This window comes from Crocodylus porosus, unplaced genomic scaffold, assembly GCF_001723895.1.
Source record: "Crocodylus porosus isolate Cpor-Errol unplaced genomic scaffold, CroPor_comp1, whole genome shotgun sequence".
NCBI classification, from domain to species: Eukaryota; Metazoa; Chordata; order Crocodylia; family Crocodylidae; genus Crocodylus; species Crocodylus porosus.
Window position 1 is genome coordinate 140,266,397 of NW_017728931.1, and position 27,739 is coordinate 140,294,135.

Here is a 27,739-nt window from a genome sequence, read left to right on the forward strand (position 1 = left end):
GCGATTCTTGTTCAACCAGCCCAATTTGAGGAGTCACTGGTCACATCCAAATGTCAGGTTAATCTCCACCCAGCCTCATCAGTTAGTTATCTCATACGCTGCCGTTGTCATGGGCACTGCCCACCCTTCTCACCTGGCTTTACAGCATGTGTTTTCACATGCCTTTAGACTCCAGGGCTTTATCGTTCATTGGACACCTGCACAGCTCCATGCACGTTGCCGATTATCAGTACAATCCCTGTTGTAGGAGCAGTTATTCCCTTTACAACAGTTCCTAACACCAGTACAGCTTATTTCTCTTCCCTCAGGGTACAGGCTATGCTGGTATAAGCACTTTAATACTAGTGTGCTTGCATCCACGTTAGCTGGGGAGGTATCGCCTTAAATCAAGCTATTACAATTCATCGGTACAACTTTGTATGCGGACGAGTCTTTAACGAAGCAAAACTGCAGCAGCTGGGGTGGTTCCCCTTGGGTCCCATTTTGGCTCACTCCCCACATCAGACCGAGTTGCCCAGCTCAGATCAGCATCCAAACTTCGGCAGGGAGCTGGAGGGCTTGGATCTGCAGCGGCAATGTTGATCCGCTATAACATAACAGCCGAAGGAAAGAGCCTCATCCTATGCGGTCTTCTTTGGTGCACGCATCAAAAGGCATCATAGGAATCAATCAACGTGCTGTGACGTCACGAGCATAATTGAATTGTGCATATGCTGAGCAGACTCTTTGCGCTTGCTGTCCCAACTGGCTACCATTGAATTATGATGAAACATAGGCAGAGATATATGAAACATTCATGAATAGCCTAAGCATGCATTTTTAATGATGGAGTCCTGATAACACCCCCCCGCCCCAACCAAATCAAAATGAATTAAACACAAGGAGCTGTCAGCTCTTAAAAAATTGCATCATTTCAATGGCAACGTGAAAGGTACGCCTGAATGGCAGCGCGGTGAGGACAGTTGTTGTAATGATGCCGATTAACATATCTGTCCATTTAACGGTTTCCAGTGCAGGGGGAGATAGCAGCCTGGGTGATATTGAAATGGAAAACAGGGTGGGAAGGAGAAGAACAATGGTGTATCACCCAGGAAACAGTAGGACCAAATCAAGAGGGAAATTTCAGCTGAATGATCAGGCAATGAATCCTGACAGCAAACTCTCCTGGGCTCTCAGACAGGCTCACTGAGGTACAGGGAACGCAGGACACTCAGGAGAGACAGGATGCAGTCCTACAAAAATGCATCACGGCCTTGTTCTCCAAGGGCATAAGGAGCTGGACCAGAGTCAGGTCATTTCTGTATGAGCCACTATGGGGCTGACTCCATCTGGGATGCTTGAAGTAACCTGCCCTAGGTTTAAGTGTGGAGGAGCAGTGCAAGGGGCTGATCAAGGTAGGTGCTGTGTCCTTGCTGCTTCTTCTCATGTTGACCTCAAGAGCCATTCGGGATCCGTGGTGGCTCTTTGCCTTCAAATGCCTCCTGGACACCCCATGCACCTCACTCAGGTGCTTTCAACCATAGGCTCACAAGCACTCTGCCCACCCGAGTTTCATGACTCCACTCCACCCACATTACTTATTTCCCACAGACTAAACACCATGCTACCTCAGAGCCAGGTTTCTTGGAAGACTGCCCCACTGCCTATTAGCACCTGAAGCTGGAAACCTGGTCCCTGGGTATCACAGCAGTGAACGGGCTTTGCCGGTGAAAAGTTACACACCTGCTAATGTTTGTTACCTGGTAGCAAAATGGAGAAGCTCCCATTTGCAAAGCTCATTAAAAACCACCTGGAAGGACTCCTTGAAGAAATCAAGGCAGAGCAAGAACCATTCACTCCTGCCTTGGACATGTCAAGTTGCTCCCAGATTCACTGCAGATGAGAAACATGGGTCTCATTACCAATTTAGCACAAGATGCTCCTAAAACAAAAAAAAGGTCTGGAATCATCATAGACTCTATTCCTGATTGCACTGAGACTAGAGACGGAAGCACAGGAGGTAGCAACCGTTGATGCAAACATGTTCCCTGCAATAAGCAGCACCAAATCTGCCCTTCACAGAAGCAACCTGGATGTACACAGCACATTTCAAGATGGAAACCGTGAGTCTGTGCTCGGAGGCTCAGCAGACTTAGAGAGGCAGAAGCAGCCACTGCAGTCGAGAAGAGAAGAGCCAAGGGTCACCCTAGGAAATGAATGGCAAGTAAGTTTTAGATTAATAGGACTTGCCCGAGTGGGTGCCTACCCTGAGAAACTCACTCCTCCAGAACATGAGCATGATAAAACCCACCAACATGTGGGTAAGGCTGGATCACTAGACAACAGCACTGCCATGGGCACAGATTTCAGACCACAGGACAGGGGCCTGGAAGGAGGAGCAGGAAGATTTTCTCCCTGCATCCCCAGCATAACACACTGGGGCTCAGGAGACCTGGGCCTACTCCCTTGCTCATCACAAGCTTCCCTGTTCACTCACCATGAATATAACAGTGGTTCCCTATCTTATAGGGGTGCAGCCAGGATAAAGGCATGAAAAGCCAGGAGAGAGAATAGTCCTAGTAACATAACATCTGGATAAGTGCCACATAGAGGCAGTATGTACAGCAACATGCGCAATAAGGCTCTGACTTTATTGGGGTCTCTAGGGTTGGAGTGCTGTTGTAGCTTGGCCAGCATCTCTCTCTACTATATAGCTAGCCCAAGAAAATATATCACCCACAGAAGTTGACACACCAGTCAGAGGTTTCAAACCTGGGCGCTATGTTTCCTTCTCTCCTTTGCTTTGCATTGGCTTCCTTCTCATATGCAAATATTAAATCCTGGAGCCAATTAAGAGTGCGATTTATTTCTTAGAAAGGGAATGGATCCATCTCTCTTTTATAGGAAGCAGACACTTCCGCTTTGTTAAATTTAAAAATAAAAATCCACTTGGGAAAAAAAAAAGGCCACCACATTATCAGGAGGTGTTTAAAATGCAGCAAGCAGGTTTTAAGTGTTCCCGAGAAACTCTCCTGTCAAATAGACTTGGGGGCCGGGAGGTTAAAACACAACCATCATAACCTTTATTACTTCATTTTTGTGAAGCCATTAACTGCAGGAGGGACCACAGATGTGCCACAGAGCCAGCAACTGGAGTGAAATTCAATACCCACATCAGAATCTAATTTATGACCAACCTGCTGGGAGGGGGTGGGGGAAAAAGCTGGAGAGTGACATTTCTGCATGTCAGGGCGGCCACAGATTGCAAGATGCACGGGGTTGAGAGAGGGAAATGTGCATTAAAGAAAGCTTTCCCAGCCCCCTTCTCGCACACGAGCACAACTGGGACAGATGTGGATGGGGAACTCTGCTGTAGGTCAATGGGTTTCTGAGTTCCTCGCTGTCTGCGGGAGCAGCAGCATATCGGAGAGGGCCAGGCTGAATGGATTTGTATTCAGACTGCAGTAGCATTAGAGGACTCAGCAAAGACTCGCTGTGTTAGATGCTGTACATCTGCACAAAGTGTGGTCATAGGGATGAGTTAAGACAGAAGGATGGCTTGCTATGCATCAGCTGCTCAGCAGTAACTCTCCCACATGTCTACTCTAACACTCAATAAGCTGAAGCTAAATGTGGGGACCATACCCCTGAAAAAAACAGCTGCACATTACCACTTTTTAACATCCACTTACTGCAGGGTGGAGCAGACCCATGAAAGAGACACCACGGATGAGCTGCTGTCTTACCCTCTTTAAGATGGGATGAATTGCACATGTCCATCCCCACAGCTAGAGACCCAGATACCCTGTCTTGAGCAAGTCACAAAGACAGGCTGGTAGGAGTAGAAACACAATGGGAAACAGAGTGAGAGAAAGGGAAAGTGATGTGCCCATGGCTACATAGGAAGTCAGTGGCAGAGCCAGGACTCACATCTCCTGAGTCTCGATCCAATGCTCCATTCGCTATCTTCCAGTGCTGCTTTCCGGCCCCTCTGCCAGCCTCTGTCTTCTCCATTGACCTCCATTCAACCCCCCTGCCCTTGGAACTGTGAACTCCCCTCTCTTTGGATCATAATACATTCCTCGGTGCAGAGACAGAGGGATTTATGTGCCGACACATGCAGCAGTCCTGAGGCAGGATGTTCCAGTTACTTGGATGGGTTTAGAAGCAGAAAAGCCCAGACGATGCAAGGCAAGCCTGTCCTCCTGGCTCCACAGGAAAACATAAGGGCTGGAAATCTCTCTAGTAAGGCTCTATCTAGTGAAGGGTTTCCACCCCAGACTTGTGCAACCAAATCCAGCCATGGTGGAAATAGGTAAATTGGTGTAATTCCCTTTGGCTGTGACAGCTCAACCTGCTTAGACAGTGGATTAATCTGGTCTCACTGTTTAGACCATCGTTAGCCTCAGCTGCGATACACAGCACTCAGCACCTTCAACGGAGGGCCCCATGCACTTTCATAGGGTGCATCAGAATTATTAACTCTGCCTCCCCCCCTGCCCTTTTAAACACATGACTCAGAATCAGGGGATTTGCCCAAGGTCACCCAGTGAGTCAGTGGCACAGCTGGGAACAGCAGTCAGACCCTGTGACTCATTCGGTTTATTCACAAAGTCAGGTCTGAGCTAAAATCCTGGCTCTGAACCTGTTCAAAGCCACACCAAGATTGGGGGGGAGGGGGGAAGGTGCAGAGGCAGCAGTCATTTAAACTCCAGTCTCAGGTTTGCAAACTGATATAGGCAATGCTCTATTAAACTTGGAGGTGGGAAATGGGACACAGTAGCCAGTAAGGATTCACGCAGGAAAATAAAATGCAACCAAAGCCTAGCTTGGCTCCTGCACAAAACCAAGCAGCAGCTAATGGAGTCACCTGCCACCATCAGGACAAGCAGAAGTCAGTCACGTCAGTGCCTGCCAGAGCATCCCTGGCACGGGCAAGGGGCCTGATGGCAGGGATATATTTAGTGCCAATGACATCATCGCTCTTAACGGGGCCTGCCGGCTGCACAGAGCATAAGGGCAGCGTTTCCGTTCCAAGGTCAAGCTCAAGCCTTTAGGAAAAAAGTGCCTGAGATTTCCGTAACAGGGAAGAGAACAGCACAGCAGCCTACTGGATCACAGGATGCGAGAAAGATGGAGGTGGGGGACTGGGTCAAGATGAAAAGCAAGGAGTTGAGGGGGGAATATAATATTGAAAAGGTATTCTATATTACATGATGTATTATACATATTCTGTTTTATTTCTTTATGATGTTATAGTTGATAAATTATCTGCTCACGTGCTACGGACATTGCAGTATAGAGGTATAACATGTTTCTTGCAGGGTTGTTGGTTGGAGCCGTGTTGGTCTAAGGACTTAGGCAGGTGAGGTTCTTTGGATAGAGATGATATCTTTTATTAGACCAACTAAATAGTTGGGAAAAAAGGGTTCTTTGCAAGGCTTCTTTACTATTTATTCCATCCAGGAAGAGCACACGCCAACTGCAACTGCCTCCTCAGTTTGACGAAGGGTATTTATCCCCGAAAGCTTGCAAAGAAGAATTTTTCCAACTATTTAACCTGGTCTAATAAAAGATACCAGATTTACCCAAAGAGCAAGCTTTTGGGCACAAACACCCTTTGTCAGGCATACAGAGACTCTCCTGGTGTAATGTGTTTGTCACTACTTAGGCTTTTATAGGCGTCCCTGTCGCTTGCTCCCATCGCCATTTCCATTTTTACAGCCTGGGTACAATTCAGAGGCTTCCACTCTAAAAAAATCACAGCCCCCCTGTGCTGCGCCTAAGGGAAAATCTTTGCTAGCAGTACAGGGCATAGGCCACGCAGCTGAAGCATTCAGATTCCCCCACCCAGCTGATGACAGGGCTGTTGCAAAGTCACCCCCAGAAAAATATTTCATTAATCAAACATGTCCTTCCACCCTTTGGGCTGGATGGCCATTTTTGCCAACCGTGATTCGTACTAGTTGCCACCTTCAATCATGAACATCACAAGTCAGACCCACGAAAGAGTTGAGACCAGCTTATCAATTATAGCAGTTTTTTAAAATAGTGCATCTCGTCAGGGTGGGGGGGTTTTTGTTTTGTGTTATTTTTTTCACATTCTGCTTTTTGAGCCTGTTGAGATCATGCTTTCAATTTTTTTCCACTGCAGTCAGGAAGATGAGAAACTGCTTTCTCGTCCCTGTTAAATACAACCAGAAACTCACATCATCCCATGATTCCCAGAGCTGGGGCTTTAAGCAAAGCACCAGCTATTTTGAGACTCTCATTCACACCATGAGAACTGGTAACCATTGAATGACTCCTTCTGGACTGTGAAATCTAACTGGTCAGCTCTAACCTTCCCTTCTCCGCATCCATTAGTCCAATGATCATCCAAATTATACATGAATTTAGACTTGCAAAATTCTACATTATCCCCAGCAAAAACTATTTGTTTTTGAGGGCAAGCAAACTTTGGTCATTTTTCTGCCTTAGCATCACCTAGTGCAATAAAGGGATTTTGTTGGCCAAGCCAGTCTATTTTCATGACAAATTTTGAAGCCGCTGTTATACACTCATATATTATATCTACAAACAGACATTACAGAGACAGCAAACCCTTTTGGGACCACTGCTGTCTTGGGCTTAGTGATTATACAGCACCCAGTATTGTTATACTAGGCCCAATCCTGCCTGGGGCTTCTGGCTGTTAATATAACAGAGGCCTGATTTAGGAACAGATGTTGTACCCAAAGATCTGTGCTAGTTAGGCATGCAATTATTTTTTACCATTATAACTAAAGCAGTGCAATGCCCATCACGTGGAACCAATTATGCTAGTTTAAAGGTGTCTGATGCCAGGTTGGCGCAATACCCTCCCACACAGCAAGCTGCTTGCTATCTATCCACCTACAACCCTCCCATAAAAGAAATGGTTTTGTTCGCTGCTGTATTCTGGTACTTTGCTAAAAAGGGCACTCAGGTAAGTTCACCCTACAGAAAATAACCTCACAAGATACTGCATTTTTCCATTTAACATGTGCTAAGAGCAAAATAATGATGTAGATGAAGAACTGGGTAGTGAATAGTAAATTCACCCCAAAAATACCATTTTGGGGGAATTGAAACTGCTTACAAATCCAGGTCAGATTCGGGGAACCGTTTCCTCTGGGGAAAAAGAAAGAGAGGGAGATAGATCTTGAAAAATCTCAAAATGCTTCAACTTCCTTGGGTTTGAAATGGCATTACTTTGTTTTGAAACACGTAAAGGTGTATTTAAAAATAAAAGAAAGAAAAAAGTGCCCGCTCACCTGAAAAATTTGGAGCAGCCCAGAACAAAATGTTTGGACTTTTTTAGTTTGATCCAAAAAAAAAAGAAAGTTTCCATTTCAATTTGGCCAGAACTGCGATTGCTGTCTGCTCCCCACCCCGATAACCACCAGCCTCGCTTAGCACCAGATTGGAAAACCCATTCTTTGCACAGCTTTCAAACAGCCAGCCGGCCAAGGCAAACGCAGTGCACTGACAGAGCGCCTGTGGCTGATGGAAAGGTCCTATCTGAAGAGTGGGGAAAAATGCACTGGCAACCACAGCATGTACTTATTTTCCACGGTTACGTCTGTCATCAATATGTTCCCCCCAACTCCAAAGAGATCAACTGATCTTGCATGAAATATCGCAGAAAAATCAGCCAAAACCTGTGAGTCGTGACTGACGGATTGCAGCACTGAAGTGCACCCACCCCATCCAATATCACCGGCAACAACTACCCGCCTGATCCCCCAGTGGGGGACAAACAAGGCAAATGCAGGGAGATTTGCACGCAGCCACGGCGCAGTATTTATTTCGATTCCATCTGAAAAGTTAATATAATGAGATCCCTGCCAGCTTCAGCGATAACCTTTCCCCAACAGCTCTGGAATTTATCGTCGGCCGGCAGCGCAGAGAAGTTCCGGGAAGTCCCGAGGAAGGCAGGCTCCAAAGTACGAGCAGAAACGGCAGCAAGAGGCAGCGTGGATACTGGAGGCGTCTCAGGAGTAAAAGTGGTTGCATGTACAGGATCCGTGCCAGAGAGCCGGGGGGGAGCTGCTGCATGCATAGCATGGAGCTGCCGTACAAGCAAGGGGGAGCTTTTGCAAAGCACCGTGGTTCCTTCAAGAGATGAAGATCCCATTTTCCAGAGGAATCCAGAGGACTTGGGCTCTTAAAGAAGCTTTACCCTAAGCATAAGTGCACAGTGCAGGGTAAAGTAATCCCCAAAGAGCTCTGGACCACAGTGACTATACTGCTTTTAGTGGCCAGGCCAGCTCAGGGACCTCTGCACCGCACTACAGTGTAGACATAGTCGAGATCAGGGGTGCTCAACCCCAGATCCGTGTCACATGGCCCATCAGGTTCACCAGGAGTCTGAAAATTCGGCAGTAGGGGAGGGATGGGGAGCCCCACATGGTCTTGCCCACTAGATTGGGCATGCGAGGCCCAATCCTGGCATGCAGAGCCAGGCAGAAGCAGCACACAGGCCAGCGTGGCACCCGATCCGGGCACAGGGAGCCTAGGGGAGACAACACAGGGCCTGATCCTGACTCACAGGGCCTGCAAGACCAGCCCCCCACCCCTCGTGCAACTCATGGGGCTCAAAAGCTGAGCATCACTGATCTAAATAATAGGCGACTACGCCAATGAGCAAGGCTGGCAAACACTTATCTTTTCGTGGGGACGTTATTTCACTCACCATGGGAATGCAGGCATTTTTAAGCAACACAGCCGCTCCTGACAACACTGCTTAAAGCACATTATGTATTACCCTAGCTCACTTCTGCTCCTGACAGCTTGAGGCTGAGGGGCTGCAGGCTAGGTTTTTTGGTGGTCGGGGTCGATCTCTGCCCACGGTGTCTGCATCAGAGCTGGCTGCAGAAGTCCTGCCAGACCCTTGGTCTGTCAGATGACACAGCTCAGACAAAACTCAACGTGCTTTGCAAAACAGCATCAGCTCTGCTGCACTTCTGTTCAGGGAGAAAACCAGGGGGGTGAAGTTTTGACCCAACGTTAGAACAGAGCCGTATCATCCTGCCTGAACGTCATCCTGTCCAGCCTGAGCATTTCAGAAGCTGGCATGTGGCTAGTTTGCAGTAGGGCACAAAACCAAACCAGCCAAGTCAAAAGGAAACATTCCCAATGATTAACATTCCCAATGTCGCTTGCAATATTTCCCTTCCCGTAAAAAACTGAAATTCAGCTTTCATTCCCAATCAGAGCCAAGATAAATGTCACGGTCCCAAAAACTTTAGTAAAATGCAGCTGCCGTCCTCTCCACAGGCCTAAGGTGGCCATATGTGACCACAGCTCATAACAATTCTTGAATGGTTATAGGCAAATTAAAACGGTTTCCCTCCTTACCACCCCCTCTCCCAAAATAAGGTATAATGTAAATGCAAAGCACTCTCCCTACTCTAGAGTCACTCACTGTGTGGACATTCTCATTCAGGAATAAGCAGGCCTTTTTCTAGTTTCGCTTAATCCACTTCCAAAGAGGATTAAACTAATTCAGAACACGGCACTCTTATTCCAGATTAATGCTGCCCACACATGGAATTATTCCAGGAAAAGCTAACCCATTTACAGACAAATCCAAAATTAGGAAGGAAATCCTCTGAGCTACAAGATGTTAATTGCCGGGACTGTAATCTCTAGGAAGCAGGTCGTAGCAAAGAACAATCCAGGAGACCTGTAGGGAAGGCCCTGGCTGCTGCAGGGATCCCCCTTTCACCTGCAGTCCAGACAGGGAACATCTCAGCAACTATGGAAATCTCCCTTTCTCTGCACATAAAATGAGGACTCTCCTGCAATGGTAATTAAGTGTAATTCAGCGGCGTGTTATGTACAGGAGGTCAAATGAGGCTGATCCTATGGTCCCTTCTAGCCTTAAATACTGTGAATAATGGGTGCTCTAGCTCTCCACCAAGGTCCATAGATGGTATCATAATGCAAACACAACTCAAGAGCAATGCAAAGACCCTCAGTGGGATCGGCTTAGGTTCAGTATAGTACTGAGGGCATGTCCAGCATCTCTATCTTACACTGGTGCACTGGGTCTGTGCAAAGCACTGCCTCCTGCCCCACTTCCAGCAGCTTCTCCATTGCCCTTGGAGATCTCCCATCTGTGCACTGATCCAGCTCAACCTTATGTCACTTAGGAGACTGGCAAGCACTGCAGCACAGGCTGCTAGGACTAATAACCAAACACTAAGGACCACACAGAGACGTACTTAGGAGCAACGCAGCTAAGTGCTTTTCTGAATGAAAGCCCAGCGGCCCACCCGAAACATGAGCAAAACCAGAGGATGCAAGTGCGGAAAGTGCCGTTTGAGCACAGCAATTTCTGGCCGCAACAGGGCACGGTCCTCAAGAAGGGTCAGGACGGAGGTTCCGTTTTGATTAACAGTCCAGCCTTGAAACTCCCCATCTGCACCCTCAGCAGGCAATTATAGGTTTACTAATTTCATCAAGGGGCAGAGAGCTGATGCACTAGCTTATGGCTTCGCTTAAAAGGGGTTAAAGGGCACGGCTGTGGTTTGGAAGCCCAAGTTTTTCCTACCTTAAGGGAAAGAATCATTAGAGCAATGAAACAGATCCCCCCAAGGTCTGCAAGCATTCCTCCTCCCCAGCCCCTTCCTTCCCCTCCCCGATATCACTCCAAAATTTCAGCACTGCTCAGTTCTGCAGGGGCCACAACTAAAGCCACAAATAGTTCATGCTCCTTGCTGCCGTGCTTTGGCAGCAGCACTCCTGAGAAATGACACCGAGCCCCACAGAGCTGCAGCAACACCAATGTGAGGCTGATGAGGAATAATGAAGGCTGCCCAGCTGAAGTTGTTAACCTCCCCCTCCCCCCCACAAAAAAAAAATTAAATCCTGCTACAGTCTCCCCTTAAATAAAGAGCGTGCACTGTCTGCAAAGTAAGTGCACCAACTTGCATTAGGTAGCAGAGTCGGCAAGCTGCCAGAGAGCCTGTCCTCAGGGCAAAAGCATCCTTGCCACAGAGCAATCGCGGCCTGTGTAGCACCGGGGAGACTGGGGGCGCAGGGTGGAGAGAGGGAGACTTTGCACGAGCTCAGGCTGACAGTCACCGAGCCTAACAAGGCAAGGCACACCGCTTTTCCCCTTTTAATTAAAAGTCTGCTCATAAATCAAACTGCATGTTCCTGGGCTTCAGGTGTCAACAGGGAGAAAGGCGTTCCCTTTCAATAGCCTGGGGTCCGCTTCTACAACCTGCCGTCCCTGCTCAGGTAACGCATGCAATTACATTTTGTTGTTTCCTGGGGCTCTCAAACAGACCTGGAAGGAAGGAAAATGCACCAGGCTGAGGTTAGCAGCTCTGTTCCTGCGGGCATGTGCATTTGCGAGGTGCTTCCTGACTAATTCGCCAATGCCCTTTCCAAGCGGCCAACATGCATTTGAATGTCACACGCACACCCAGCCCTCTTCCTGGGACCTTCACCCACTCAGCGCAATGGGAGGGGCTGTGATGTTCCTCGCACGCACTGCCTTTATAAAGGGTAAGAGTAAGGTTTCCAGGTGGGAAGGCACCTCACAGCACTTTCTGCATGAGACAGACAGGAGCCTTATAGGGACGGTTGCTGCAAAAACCAGGATCCCAAAGGACTCGCTTGTGCCCACAGCAGCCACCTGTCCTGGTAGCACGCGCATCTGAGACCTTGTCATGGTAGGATGGAAGCTACTTACGGGTGACAGCAAGTGAGATTCAGATCCAAAGACAATCTCAAACCTCAGTGAAACCAGTGGATGTGCTCCACAGCCTCCTTCAAGCTCAATGCAGAGAGATCAAGCTCCCTGGTAGCATTAAACTAGTAGCAGACAATGGTAGATGGGGGCAGCAGAAAGTGCCAGGCTGTATAGCAGGGCAGAGCAGAGCCATATTGGACTGAGGGGCTTCCCCAGTTGCAGATGGAGGGGCTGGGGGCTAAGGGTGCAGGCTGTGCCTGTCGGGAGTTAAAAAGGTAAGAGAAGAAATTATGAGTGTGATGCTGCAAGGAAGCAGAGAGACGGAGCTTGTGGGCCTCAGGGCTCACCAGAGTGGCAGACAGGGATTTCTGCCTGCTGCTGCTGTTCAGAGGAAAAGGACTTTATACACAATTTTATAAAAAGATTAGACCAGGAATATACCTGACTCATTGTGGATTCTCCTCCTCATGGAAAGAGCCATACACAGCAGGACTGAGGCCAAAGGGGTAACAGCAATTTGCATTTCTGTGGAGCCCTCCCCAGAATGACCGCTAACCACCAGGGGCAAACCTTACTGCAACCCAGGAAGCAGGGAGATAGTATTACCTAAGTTTTGCAGATGAGGAAACCGAGGCACAAACGGGAGGCTATAACTTCCAGTCTCCCAGCACCCCCATCAGCACCTGCAAGTGCATCATTGCCTGGTGCTGAACAGAGCCAGAAATCCTCCGCTCTGTCCGAGGCCACATGTCGCCTTCAGCTTCTTCCAGGTCAAGAGCCAGGGCAGGGCCTTCAGAGGGGGATTTTCCTGCAGCAGTATCTGCAGCTCGCCGGAGCCTGGACCAGGGATGAGGGACCAGGTCAAGGAGCGATGACACACGCAGGGCAGAGAGCAGCAGGGACACGGGGAAGTGGCACCTGGGCCAGGTAGGGGCACAGCACAGTCCCTGCTGGCAAAGGGAGAAAGGCGCCTCATTGCGGCCTGGCTCCTATTCCAACCAGCTCCCTGAGAAGGGACAAAGCCTAATCAAGTATGCAAATGATGGACTATCTGGAGAAAGAGGGAAGAGAAAAACCAAGCTAGAGACTGTGCGTTGAACAAGCCTCCGAAACAACAGAGTGGGTGGAAGGCTCCTTCTTTTGATAAAATTCTTTCAAAAGATTACATTAAGGCAAAACTAATTAGGAGAATCACACTTAAGCTGACTTCCCGTAAGAAGGGTCAGCCGGCGAGACGCATTCAAATGAAAGGCAGATGCAAAAGGCACTTAGAGAGCTAACGGGAAAGTCATTATCCCAGGCACGGGGAGGGGGAGAGGAGAGAAAGAGAGACAAGAGCCCACTCTTTTGGCTGGGATGTCCATCTGGGCATTAGATGGAGCGTTTGACAGCTAAATAGCCCCACTCAGTCATCAGGGGATGGCAGGAGTGGCAGAGGAAGAACTGAGCTGATTACTTAATGTCTCATCAAGCAACAACGGCAGGAGGAAAAGCACAGTGCAGGGACCGCTGACCTAGTGGCACCTTCGCTCTTGCAGGGACCCCATGCAGCCCGGGCTGTCATTACCACTACCCTGCACAGTGATGCAACGTGTGGGAGCTTGACCTCCCAGCTATGGCACACGGCCCCTACCTGCCCCAAGGAGCTGTGGCATTCAGGGCCACGGCAAGCTTGGCAGCCTTCAGCACATGGCCCACAGCAAGCTGTAGGCATGACACTTTCATCTTCCAGCAAAGGAGCCAGAAGCGGTACGTGCCCAGCTGCCCCTGCCCTGCCTGGCACCCTGCTTACTCCAAAGCAGTACGGGGCATCCTGGTGGTACTGTGGCCTGCCCCCCAGGCACTAGCCGTGTGACAACTCCGGCTGAAGGGGCTGACATGCAGCCAAAAGTGCAAAGGGACATGCTGAAGTCAGCCCTTGCTGCTCTCTCCGCTGTCAGCCCCTTTGATTCTGCTGTGTCTTCCAGGCTGGTTTTCTACTTCAAATCCAAATGCCTGGTGCAGCCCTGGCGACGCAGCCGCCCAACGCCACCGCTTTGAAGTACAGATTGGATCTGCAGGGATTAGAAAGTCATTTGCAAATCTCATTCCATGGTCACGAGACCTCATCTCCACCTACACGCTGAGACGCTTCGAAGTCACCGCCGGAGACAAACAGCGGCACCCGCGAGACACGGCCACGCCACAGGAGCATCCTCCATCACAGCACCCTGATTGCAGAAGGGCGCCATAGCACCAGGGGGAGTGGAGAAAGGGGCATGCGAGTGCTCTGTGCCGGGAAAATCAATTAGTTTTGCTGGAAGATGGTTTTTGCTGGGAAACGTAACCCCCCATAGCAGGTAGAGGCAGCTCTTTCTGCTATGCTCAGTACCATGGGGAACTCTAGACAGCGCTGTAGCATGTTGCAGCCGCAAGACCTAACTAGGATCTATTCACCAGTCACTGCACTGCAGGATACATGAGACACCAAAGAAGCCCCTTCCTCATCGACCCCGCTTCCAGGAATTAAAAGGCTGGCCACTGGCCACCCTCCGCTCCCAAAATAGAAGGGACTGGATAGCAAGGTCGGGGGGGCCTCCTATCTCGGGCCTTTCACTGCAGCCATCATCATCACAGCACCAGAATGCCATGCACTGCTTGGTCACATTGAGGTCAAGTCGCAATGCTGACATTACCTAATGCTTGCTATTGTGCCAACCCCACAGCCCCAGAAACTGGCACAAAAACAAGGGGGAGTTCCCATTTTTCTATAGGAAATCATAGGGGTTAGGGTCACAAGCCAACAGGCCAAGGGAGGAAACGGTTAAGAGATAAAGGAACATTGGAACAAGGAGCAACCGTCTCAAGTTGCAGCAAGGGAAGTTTAAGTTAGATATTGGGAAAAATGTTTTCACTAGGAGCGCAGTAAAGCACTGGAACAGGCTACCTCGAGAGGTTGTGGACTCTCCATCCTTAGAGGTTTCTAAAACCCGGGTAGACAAAGCCTACACAAGAGGAGTGCACCGCGGAGTGGGATCTCTGGCTCCGCAGTACGCTATTGTGTACGGCCGCCCAGGTATCATGTGCAGGCTCCTCTTTCCCCTCCTTACTCCAGCCTCAGACTTCCTCTTCCTTTTTCCCTGTGCCCCAGGTATGAGGGAGGTGCTAGGAACTGCAGTCCAAATTAGCACTTGTCACAGCTCCGCAGACTGCTGCTACACCCACCTGCTGTTACATGCATTGCTCAGTACACCATTACATGGGCGAAGCTAAAGAGTCTCACTCCACTTCTTAGTAGGTAGCTCTTCATTTAAACCCTGCCATCAGCACCAGCTGGGCTCCTTTCTTGGGGAATTCAGCACAAGCAGTGTGGCCTGAATGGGCCGTGCATGCTGATCCAGACAGTACAGACAGAGAAAAAGCCCAAGGTTGAATCGATACGGTCTTTGCAGGTTAATTGGATTAAACTGAAACAGAATTGAACAAACATTTACCTTTGATCCAGGAAATGCAGCCACATGCCTGCAGTCGCTCAGGCCAGAAGCCCAGGGGCGCTAGAGCACGGTTCTGGCTGTATGTTCATTTCCTCTTCCTGCTGCCCCTGAGGTCTCTGGGATTTTCAGTCCAGAATTACCGGAACAGGACTCTGCAGGATTGCTCATCACTTTCTCTTCCAGCTTCCAGGTGCCTCTGGGATTTGGAGTTCACAGTTGCAGCCAGCAGTACGTTTGAGTAGGGGAAGGGGTGTTTAACCCCCCTCCCTAGCCCCAGACTTCAACTGGTGTTTGCCTGGGGTGGGGGGCATTATCCCCCCGCCACCCATAGACTGGGCCGCATCCCCATCAGGGTTTCCCCTTTGTTAGCCAGGCCTCACTGCTCCAGCTAGGGAGCAGAGGAGTGCGGCCAACCCTGCTCTCTGGAGCAGACAGCACAATCAGCCCAGGACTGCAAAGCATGCTGGGATTCTGGGGGACTGTGATTTAACTTGAACCAGGAAGGGGCCTGGTACAGAAGTTTCATAAACCGATTTGACCTAAATCAGTTAAGTCTGATCCTACATTCAACCAGGTTTATCTTACACCAGTTTCAGCCATCTTGAAACTAGGTTATGTGCACTGAGCTTCTGTTCTGTTACAAGTTTAAACCAGTTTCTGATGACTCAGACTGGTTTGTGTGTAATTTCTGTCCCTAGGCCTGCCAGGTACGTCCCACACAACTGAACTACAAGTGTTCAGACATGGTCCTGCCAGAGGCAGGAGTGAGACATGTTGGCAGGGATCTCTTAAGTATAGCACTCTACCTGTTTGGAGGAAAAACAGAGAACTCTGGTCCCTATAAGTATCCCACACCAGCGAAGAAAACAGCAGCTCCCAGCCCCATGACCACTGAGCAGACGGCTAAGGCTTCACGCAGTTCTGGAGGGATGGGCGAAGCCAACCTGCCAGCAGAAAACTCCTCTTCCTTATCTCCAGTGCAGTCAAGTCCATTCACAAAAACCCTCCTCACTTTCATGAGCCAGACTCCTTCCAAGCAGGAGGTGGAGAAGGAAGTTTTTTCTCCCCGCCGTCATCTCACCTCGTGGGGAGTTAGTTGTCTACCGCGAAATAACCTCCAGGGAATATCAGAACCAGGCAGGACTCCTCATCCCCTGCGTGTTCCCAAACCTGATCCCCTGGAGAACAGCGAGGCCTCAGCGTGTTCCCTTGCACTTACCAGACACCCGCATGAAAAACCAGGGGCTCTTTTATCAGCTCCGGCCATCTGGGTAGGAACCGCACCAAGGTGGAAAGGAACAAACAGCTCTCTCTCCTCTCGCCACGCGCTGCTTTTGTATTCTGCAGCCGTGCGGCCCAATTACACCAACCCACACACAGCCACCACCACCACTCTCTCCTCGGCTGTGTTTTCCCCCTCTCCAATGCTTATTTATCCTGGTAAACTGTTTGTGCATAAATAAATCTATTATTCCCCTGACTAAGGCACGGTGCCCAATTACATCCCGGCTTTGATGAGGGTTGGGGAGAAACGGAGAGGGATAGTCCTGCCGCTGGTGGGTGGTTAGACTAGGTGACCTCTGAAGGCCCCATCCAGACATACTTGCCTGTGATTTTATTATTAGAAATGGTTCCCAATGGGGATGAATCAACAGGGCCTGTCCTATAGAGCAAACCTCCTGCTCATGCCCTTCTCTTGGGATACCACAGCTGCAAGGTGGTGACACTTGGACACTGCAGTCTTGCAGTGTTGTAAAGTCCTCACACCCTTGTTGAGATGACTTGAGTCCCCTGCTGACCCCTACAAGGGCTGCACATGCAAGGCGGGATTGGGAACTTTGGACTCTGCAATCCCGGAGCATCTTCCAGTCCCTCCCCTTCAAAACAGAGCTATGGGAACAGCTCTGGGTTGCCACTAATCTAGACACCCCTGTGCCATTTCAGCTGCTTCTTCCCTGTCTGTCCTACAGCACTTCCCAACTGGAGAAGCCATGACTGCTGAAGATCCTGGTAATGCCACCCCCTTGGGTCACAAGCTAGCAACAACTCCTTTCCCCGCCTCTTAAAAAAATGGCCTGCTGTTCCATTTTGGCACCCAGATATCAGCCCTGTGGGTGAAATGTGTGGCACCAGTGGTGCTCCCGTCTGATGATGGGTGGGAGGCAGGCACTTACTCTTCAACTTAGTTAGCCGCAGCATGCCACTGGGACAAACCCAGAACTGTGCATTCAACCCCTCTGGAGGACTGGGAAGAAACGTCTCACTCTAAATAGGCTCGGTGGCTTTTGTCCTGGACGGGACCCTCGACTTTTAGGATCCTACTTTCCCTATTATCCTTGGGACAGGCAAAATATTTCTTGCAGCAGTTCAGGATAAGGCAGTGATAGATTTTTTAAAAAGCCACCGATGTCCACACATTGCCCATACTTAGGACAAAAGCAAATGCTGAGCACAGATTTCAGAACTCTCAGATCCGAACCTAAACCCTCACCCCTCAACATGAGCCAAACATTTACTGCAGACTCTGACAATCCCTGGGGCCATCTCCAGCTGACGGCGTTTGATATCAAAAGCGACAGTCATAGGACATAAAAGGTAACGGGTCAGTATTTAGGCCAATTCTTCCTGCAAGAAGTCTTGACAGAAAATACACACAACACACACGTACTCGCACACAAAATCTTCCTCTGAAATACTTTTACTCGAAAAGGCCTCGCTTCCCATGGGACGCTTTAAGCCGGTTCTAAACAGGAACATTTGTTTCCAAGCTGACAAACATTTGGGGGTTATTACCTTACCACTGTTTCCCTTTTTCACGGTTTAAAAACCTGGAACAAAACAATATTTTCAAGCCAATTCCAAAGCATATCTTTTGGTTAAAAATCCTGGGGGGCACGCAGAAACTTTCAGCAGAACTGACATTCTCCCACTAAAAAAGTCTGGTTTCAACTAAACTGTTTGTCAGCCACAAAAAATGTTTCTGCCCCCAAAATAGCGAACAGCCATGCCTCCCGGCTGCATAACTAAGGCATGCTTAAATAGGATGTGGAGAGCAGTTCTGACCACTACCCACTGGCAGATAATGATGATAAATCAGATAGTCACGCTTGGTAAGAAAAGGAGTCTGAAAACACAGTAGCTGAGATCCCCTGCGAGACAGCATCAGCTATACCGCAGTAGTCCATTAGCCCTCTACCGCCACTCCGGAGAAGAGCTGAGCATTTAATCCATGCTGTGAGCAGAGACAAGAGAGGTAAAACTACATAAAGCAGAGATCTAAATAGTCTAGAGGAAACTTTGGCTTACTTAGGTAACTGGTTTGCAAGAGGCACAAATAGTAGTACTAACTACACTACTTTCCAATACGTCCAGGGTTTGCTATATACAGACCGGGAAAAAACAGAGCCTGGAAGTAACCAAAATGAGTACAACCCAAATAAACCCTCAAGAAAGCAATATGCTTTGGGAACTAGAAAGGAGACCAGTAATAATTCTGCCTGGGAATTTTCCGCCTACAGCCCTTGACGCAATATGTCCTGTAGAGGAGTGTCGGTGCTGGCCATTGCAACGCAGCCACCTCTGGAGTGCAACGTGGCAATGAAACAATGGCATGCAGCAATGCTAAACAGCTCAAGGCAAGAATGGCAGCACAGCACCCCAGCCAACAGCAACAGCAGGAAGCAATTATAGACTTTGGGATCCCACCGCAGCCCCAGAAGTGAAATATTTCTTCTGAAAAGCACCACAAAAGCTTTAATGACCACAGGCAGTCAGGACTCAGGGCTCGTATCCCATCCAAGAATGCATGAGCTGCCTAGTTTAAATACTTATTATTATGACTCCCGCGGCTGTGTGTCTGACTGCTGCTTGCAGTGACTGGCGTGTTAATACTCCTGATGCTCCTCTGGGCAAGGGGAGTATTATCTCCATTCTGCAGATGGAGAAGTGAGGCCCAGGGAGATGCTGTGGCATGCCCAAGGTCACACAAGAAGCCTGTGGCAATGCAAGCATCGAACCTGGGCCTCCTAGTCCTGCACTATTCCTTTTCTCTCATCTCACATGGCCAGCAGAGCCGCTGGATCCGGCAAGCAGAGCTAGGAGCTTTGGCAGTAGAGGGCCTTGCCCTCTTGTTTTCCTACAGGTCAGTTTGCATTTTGCATCCTTCTTTTATATCATCTTTGATTTTACCTCACTCTCTTCCCTACCTCCCACCCCAGCATCCTTTATCTTAGTTTTCCCTTTTCTTTCTTCTCTGTTGTCTTGGTTACATGGCCAGACTCCCGATATGCTACTAGCTTTCATTTTAATGATACGTTCTTGTAAAGCACAATATTTTACTTCTATTGCATGTGTCATTGGATAAATTCCTTTGACATGTATAACATTTGTGTATCAACCAACTGATATTGCTTTATGGCTGTGGGTACTTTGCAGGGCTCTCACGAATGGTGTGCATCAAGAACATGATATATGTTCTGTGTCTTTCATATAAAAAAAACATGCACGCACACTCATCAATAAAGCCTAGGCTGCAGAGAAAGAAGTCTACCCAAATAGTTTCTACTCATTCCTAGCAGGAAACCCTTTAGTATCAACAAATACATAAAGTTCATGCCTTCAAGACAAGCAAATGTATGGAAAAATCTGTGACAACTGTCAGGGCTGACCCAGAAGTGCACTGGCAGAGAGCAACTAGCCTGTTGCAGGGGAAATAGTAATGAAATACCATCGGGTGCATACACACATACTAACTTTCTGAGAGTTAAGCCAACTTAACTTTTTAAGTTGATTTAACTGTCAGAGGATACACACGTATGTGGAACAGAGTCAAATTAAATGCAGAGCAAGACAATGCACCTTTGAGGTGGATTATCTTGAGTTGCATTAGTTAAGTCAAATAAGTCAACAAGATCGCTGCCAGCATGTCAAGGAGCTGCATGTGTGCATGTGCTGCTCCAACATGGGTTAAGTCACCTTGTTAAGTTGCCTTAGTACATGTGTGTGCGAACACAATTGCTAGGACCCAGCAGGAACCAGACAATATCAAACCCCTGGCCATGGTGACATGATTGAGTATTATCTCTCGCGAGAAACTATTCCAGACCCATAGGAGGTATTTTCTTAACCAACATAATAATCTAACATTATACCAGCAAGATGGGCAAGCAGTTACAGCATCAATGGAAATATCCCTTTTAGCCTCTCCTCCTCCTCACTTCCTGATCTAGAACTCCAGTTGAATGCGAGAAACCTAAAAAGGTCCCAAAAGCTGCCAGAAACCAGGCAAAAAACTGAAGCTCTCAGGAAAGTCTAATAGCAGGGCTGAGGCCTTGCAACGCAGGGGAACGTCGTGTCTACACTAGCTCCCCAGCACTGCTGTCTGCTCCTGCTCACAAGACCCAGTCCTAGAAATATGGTAGTGAAGATGATCCACGGTAGGTCTCCAGCACTGTAGAGACTGAAATGTGAAGAGTGGCTGGATGGGCACCTGTGGATAAACTCCCCCACCATGTTTCGGGATTAGCAGCATGTGATCAGGAGCAGGAGGGCCGGGCGGGCTCGAGAGTGGGTTCTGCCATCCATGCCAGAGACGCAGGGTGATGCACCACTTTCCCAGATGAGGAGGGAAGGCAGCTGGTGTTCAAAGCTCAGAAGGGTCCCCAGGTGCAGGACTGAAAGGGATGCAAGCAGTAGCACCGACAGGTTTCCCAGCAATGGGGAACATGGGATGAGAGGTATTCTTCAGGGATTGCTGGTCCTGTTTCAGAAAGCCTGATATTAGCCAGGCCAAAACCAAGCAAAGAGCACAACCCCAGACAACGGCAGCATGGGGAAAGCTGTCTCTCAAAGCCCACTCAGATGGCAATCCCAAGATTGCTCCCACACCTCTACTCCCCATTAGCTACTGTAGACAGAACATTGTTCAGATTTAGCAACTATGAATAAAACCGCAGTTCTCCAAGGTTACCATCGGTGGTGCGGCTTCTCATTCTTTACCCTGTAAGGATGTCTCTGGTCACCACTGCACACAGTTAAAACCAAAGCTTTCCCAACCTGGATGTCCCTGTTTTCTGTTTTCTCCGGTAAAAAGGGATCAATTTCTAGAGCCCGTCACAAACCTACAAAGGACAAAAGAAATGGGCTTGTGCCTTCACTTGCTTTGCAAGATGCCTATAAAGGTCTCACAACGGGGAGAGGTGCGTGCCTTATGTTTCAGAAAAAAATTGTGATTTGAGCCTCTTTGGTTTCCTGATGGACTCCATGCACAGCCAGGAAACTAGACCGTCCACAATGACATCAGAGAGGATAGAAAGTACAACCTAGTGAAGGTAAATCGTAGGTGGTTACACACTCCTCTGCACACACACACACTCCCTTCTTGCAGGCTGTTTTTCTTTGCAAAGGGAATTGAACAGGAAGCAGCACAAGCTATGGCCCAAATCTCCAACCCCAACACTGAGCTTCTGAGGCTCCTCCCTGAGGACCGCTCAGCCCACATCCTACCTGGCCTCTTAGGGAACATCATCCCCCAGAGTATCTTCATTATAGTCTGGAGCAGCAACAGTCCCACCTGCAACACACGCTGTTTCACAGCAGGAACGTCCCTCAGGCCAAGTGTGCAGGCAAACACCAACAACGTTATGCAATGCTCTGGAGAGGGCACAGTGCCCATCTTTACCCTTGCAAGATCACGTGTACCAGGACTCGGTAGCTGAAGAACAAAATGCCTGCCAAAGCTACAGGTAAAAGTCCCTCAATCTCAGTTTTTGCCTTTTGAAGCCAAAGCTAATTGCCCCAAGTGACAAATTACAGCAGCTGTTGTAACATAAAGCTACAGCTAAGCCAGAGGCACGCACGGCTCACGTAGCAGGGCCAGAGTAACTTTGTGAGACGTAAGCCATGATATTCCAGAAAGGGTATTTATTTATATTAAGTTGGCCGTGGTTACCCAGTAAACACAATGCTTTTTACCATTCAGGCACAGCTCTTCTTTCTATTTTAGCATGAACGCCCAACCTGACCTAGATAGAGCAACCACAAAATCCACAGGCAGCTTGGGGCAAAGGCATATCTAGTCGCTCTGCTCCGATGAAGGAACATCTCCAAAACACGAGCTGTGTTTCTTAACAACCCCCACAACTCCAGTAAATTCTTTGTCCCCCAAAGCGCTCTGCTAGCTGACGATCAACCTCTCAACCAGACAGAGTCTGAACTTGAAAAAATTGCACTCGGATCAACATTGCACCATTGCACAAGAACAGGGGTAGTGAGATCCAGGCTTTGCTTTCAAACTTGTCCATCTTCTGACAGACTCTGCCTAAAGAGAAGGTCTTTTCACTCGCATGCATCTGCCTACACCTTTCGTTGCAGTCTCACCACCAGCAAAACAATAGAACTGATGAAAAACCGTGCACCCTAGCTAAAAAACCACATTCCTACTCATCTCAAGACAGCTGGCCTCCGGAGGGACCAGCAACACCGAGTCAGGGAGAAGGCCAGGATGGGCCGAGCCTACCTTTTTCAATTTGCCATTCTTGGTGCCCACGAAAGCCAGCGAGTGGTTCTTGTAGACATACGCAATCACCGATGTCATCCTGTCCCTGTCCTCAGTGAAGATGGGAAGGCCCCGCACCATCTCCGATACTCCCAGCGGAGCATTCATATCCAGGCCGCAGAAATTGTCATCAATCGTTAACAGCTGTGAACAGGAGAAGAAAGTGTGAGCGCAGGGTCACTGAACATCAACACCGCTACAGACCACGGCTGTGCCGGGCACCGTACAAAACTGTAGGAGGAGATATTTCCTGGAGAGACAGACCGACAGAAAGAAAGGAAACGGAGGCACGAAGAGGTGAATCGAGTTGCCCAACATCCAGAACCAGGGGCAGGACCTAGGTCCTTCCGAAACACAGCACCTCATCCAGTGGGCCAGCCTTTTCCTATCTTTGTATCATTTCAGAACTAATAAGACCCCCATCACCACAAATGTCAACTCACCCATCCCCGGTGTGTGCCCATGAATCCCAAAATCGGGGCTTCTGGCCTCTACTCCCCCTCTGCCAGAAATCTTGGTCAAGCCATTGACGCTCCCTGACTCTTGGTTTTCTCAGGAGGAGATTACAAATGCTTAGCTACCCCACGGAGGATTGTGAGGATGAAGTCATTAGAGGCCAGATCCTATTCCACTGATCAGGCATCTGATCTGCCTTTCTCAAGCCCTTGACAATCGCTTGTTTCTGTACCCACGCTGTCAACTTGGCCTTCATGCTTAAATCACAGAAAGCAGCGAGCAAGAGGGTGCACCCATTTGCTGTGGTCACCAGTTTCTCAGGGGCTCGACCGCGTTGGAATAGGATCATGCAAATAGGAAGAGTAGGAGCTGGCGCTAAGGGTTTCATTCCCCTTGAGTCCTCTGCAGGGAAAACTCATGACTGCTGTGACCTGTGCAAGGGCCTCCTGTTTGTGGGGGGAGATATGAAAAGTCCCAACAGCTTGATTAACTGAACATACGCACTAAGATCTACTGGGTCGCCACGTTCCCCCTTCCTGCACTTGAACTCATTTGGACTGCCAACAAAGAGGTCTTTGGTGGTGGAGCTCTGTCTGCAAGGGCCCAGAATGTGCAGCCATCAGAGAACAGCAACCACTGCAGGATTTTGGTATAGCTATTGCTCAGGTTTCTTGGATAGCGTGCCACGCACCTTCAGTGGAGCATGTGTATGCTGCAGCAGCAGACAGCATCCTACCCTACCTCTAGGCAGCATGGCTCAGTAGGTAGAGCAGTGGACAGGGACTGTGTAGATCCCCTCCCATGAGAGAGGTCCTCTCCTTCAGTGCCAATAGGGGCAATGGAGGCTTTTAGAGCTCTGCCAGGGCTGCCACCGTGAAGTCCAAATTGGTTGCCAGATACTACACAGCAAGAAGCATGAAGTCCTGGCTACGGCTCACATTTGCTAAGGCAGGGGCTGACTTCAATAGGTCCATTAGATGCTTAAAGTTAGGCAAATGCTGAAGTATTTTACAGGGCCAAGACTTACAAGATGTAATTAAGTGCAAAGTTAGATTATATCATTTTTGTAGGGCAACTTTTGCCACCTTTGTGCCACCATAAAATTTGTCACGGCAGTGCAAAGCATGAGCAAACAGGCGTCCATACTCCTTGTTGGACCGCAAACTGCTGCCACACAAAAGTCCATACCCCTTGTCGCACCACAAACTGTTGCCACACAAAGGTGGTGTCAAATTGTGCAGCTGATTAGCAGAGGACATCAGTTTATTTTACGGAAAGACAGCAAGGCAGCCCAGAACCCTTCAGCCCTCTCTATATACCGGACCCTATTTCAAAAGCATGCATGCCCATATAGTTTGCCTGTAAATTTTGCTACAAAAAGAAAGATGCTTATCTTGCTGGGGTGATCTGACCCCAGATGACTTCCTGCTCCTGGGGCAGGGGGGCTGGACCCGATGATGTTGCAAGGTCCCTTCCAGCCCTAATGTCTATGAAATCTTTGCATTAAGGGAGATATGCTAATATCAAAAGAAGACGATGTTTTGCTATAAAAGGAAAAGAGCTGCCCTGACTTGTTGTGGAAGTCACAAGGCAAGGACCATGTCTTCCGAGGTCAATCTGTCCCCCTGGGAACATGCTGTAGGAGGTTATGGGGCCAGTTCTGCACACCCTGAAACTTCCCGCATAAAATAGGGTCCCTCAAACCCTGGGAGTACCGGCCTGGCTTTCCCCACTTAACAAGACGCCCCCCATGTGTCGCAGCACAGCTGATCTGCTTCATTCGGCACTGTCTGCATCATTTCACTTCTACTCTTAGAGCAGTCACCTATGGCCACAACCACAATAGTCGCTTGGACTCCCATTCTCCTGCCTACATTTGTAGCTTACAAACTGCTCCTCGCTTAAGCTCACAAGCAATATATGCCTCGAGTTGATCGGCTTTGTTCTCACCTGCAAATTAATGTGGGCAAAAAGTTACAAGCACCTAAGATTCACGAGAGAAGGAGGCACTGGGAAGCTCTGGCCTGCAGGAATTGTTAGCATCTGAGCTATACCTTCAATACTAAATAAAGCAGTAAGAAAACAATTACAGGCCAAAGCTCCAGATCCCAAGCACCCACTGGTGGACATTTCAGGTTGGATATACATGGCAAAACTCACAACACTCAACTGATCCAAGGGGTCACATCACTGCACTTGGCAATTAACCTGCAGAATAAAATGAGGCAGAACAGCATTGTGACAAATAGTAGGATATGAACAAAGGCTGGATTGATTGTCCAAATATACACAGTCCCACTTGTGTTTCAGGGCCGCTTCCTGCCTGAAGTCAAGAAGAAAAAAGAAAAACCTGGGTTGGTTATTTAACACTTTCTGACATAGCTTCGGAAACATTTGGTGCTGATTATTGTCAGAGATAGGGCAGTCAGTTAGATCGGGTGTAGCCTGGCCATCGTTATATCCCATGATTCAGAACGGCACCAAAAGTCACGCAAAGGCTGGCCCAGTTTGACCAGAAACCTCAGAGAACATTTGAGTCATTGCAATTGGTGTCCCACATATTTAACAAAACCAAGCGTGCATCTAGCCTGATGTAATCATCATCAGACAGACATTGAGAAAAACTGATTTCAGATCCAAGGCAAAAAAATATGCGCTACCTTTCTGGTATGGGGAGAAACCCCTCCTTTCTCTTCTTATGGCCTCAAAGGGGGAAAAAAAGGTGCATTTCACTACAAAAAAATAAAAGAGGGGTGCATTCATGGGAACACAGAACCCAGTACATGACACCTACCCAAACTATCAGACATGACAGTAGCTGAGCACTTGAGGTGAACATTGGGCATCCTTTACCAGGGCTATCCTGCCCTTGTGTCAAAAGTATCCGTACAGGTCATTCATTAATCTCCCCGCAGTAAACCCTGACCTCTCTAGCTCATCAGCTGTAAGGCCAGGAAGGCTTAATAAGATCACACGGTTTGACTTCCTGAATGACGCAGGTCCTCGAATCTTATCTCACAATTCCTACTCAAATTTGCGGCTTGACATCCTGGAAAGGGCCCAGACCTAATAATCTGACCGCTGCGGCTTATTTCCTTCTGGTTGAGGCCAGGTCTGGCTTTGCACCGGCATCAGGGTGAATTTGTGGTTTTTTGCAACGAGATGTAAAAGGCAGCAAAAGGGATTTCAGCAGCGATGCTCACGCCTTCTCCCGGACAGCAAAGTTCCTGCTACCCCCGGACAGACGACGCTCAGGGGCCGAGGTGCCCCACAATATTCCCTAGCCTTCAAAACCACAGAAAAATCACATTTTCCCCCCGTAGGCTATTCAGTCTCTTTCTGTGCTGCAAGTGCCAACAAGACAACAATGCAGGAAGCTGTCTCCTCTAGGAACCAGGTTAAGGGCAGCAAGGGCCACTCCAACTGGAAATTATTTTCATCTCATGTGATCCTGTCTTGGAGATCAACTGCAGAAATGGCAGTAGGAAGCCTTCCATTTAGCATCACCTGGCCCTTTTGCAGCTGTTGCATTCACAGCAAATGCCCAAGTAAGGGAAAGCCAAGTCCTTTAGTCAGGAAGAACATTAATGCAGGCTTAGATTTGTGATGGAGGGGTTACAAGTCCAAGTGTAGGTTTATTTTCTATTTCAGACACTCCTACAGACCATATAGAGCTGCCAGGCTGAAGGTTCGGGGGTCTTCTTGCTTAAGCTCTTGGTATGAACCCCTTTGCAGAAGAGAAGTGGAGGCTACTGCATTCATGCAATGGGGATGCCAGATGCTCTCGCGTAGCTGCTGGATCAGTTAGGCCACTTGAGAGGCAGCTCCAGGACCAGGATCAAGGCTTCTCAGTTTTTGTTCTCCTCATTAGTTCAAAACTACATTACGCTGCAGAGGCTGTGTGGATGGGAAGATGATCTGAGTGATGAGGGAGATGTGGGCTGAGAGACCGGGAGAAGGGGGCACCACACCTGCCTCCGACATACCTCACTTCTCCTCTCCCTATGAGAAACCCCTGCTTGAAACATGGGGGAAAAAGTAAAGCTTGCCAAAGTGACAGAGGGTCTTGGAAGCAATCTAGATCCTCGCTCTCTCCACCCTCAACAGAGCTGACATTTCCATGGGAAGTACCTGGCAGTTTCTGAGACCGACTTAGCCTTGAAGCAGTCCCAACTGCCTCCCTGGCTTCAGACTGAGGGGCGTTGGCAGGACACTTGAGGAAAACCACCCTGCCTCTGCTTGGATGGTCCCCTTCCTGCGAGGCGATCAGCAGAGGGCTTAGGTTTCATAAGGATATAAGTACCCATGCCCTGGGTCAGCCCGTGGGGCCACCTAGCCCCGTGTCCTGTCTCCCATGGGTGCAGAGAACGGATACCACAAGACAGAGCAGGCACGCAGGGCCTGTCCAGACTCAGGGGACCCTGAGGTGGTGCAGGGTCACTTGGAAGAACTGGATGCCTTTAAGTCGGCAGGCCCGGATGAGCTCCATCCGAGGGTACTGAAGGCACTGGCCGACATCACTGCAGAGCCACTGGCGGGAATATTTGA

General features: G+C 48.9%; 1 protein-coding gene across 1 annotated transcript in view; it reads right to left on the minus strand.

Moving 5' to 3' along the window:
• The window catches only part of PLXNA4 (plexin A4), a 506,929-nt gene that overhangs the window by 461,488 nt on the left and 17,702 nt on the right, over nucleotides 1–27,739 (minus strand). Inside the window, exon 2 of the mRNA XM_019543765.1 lies at nucleotides 22,697–22,879. Coding sequence (XP_019399310.1) covers nucleotides 22,697–22,879 — 183 coding nt within the window. The remainder of the gene's footprint in view (nucleotides 1–22,696; nucleotides 22,880–27,739) is intronic.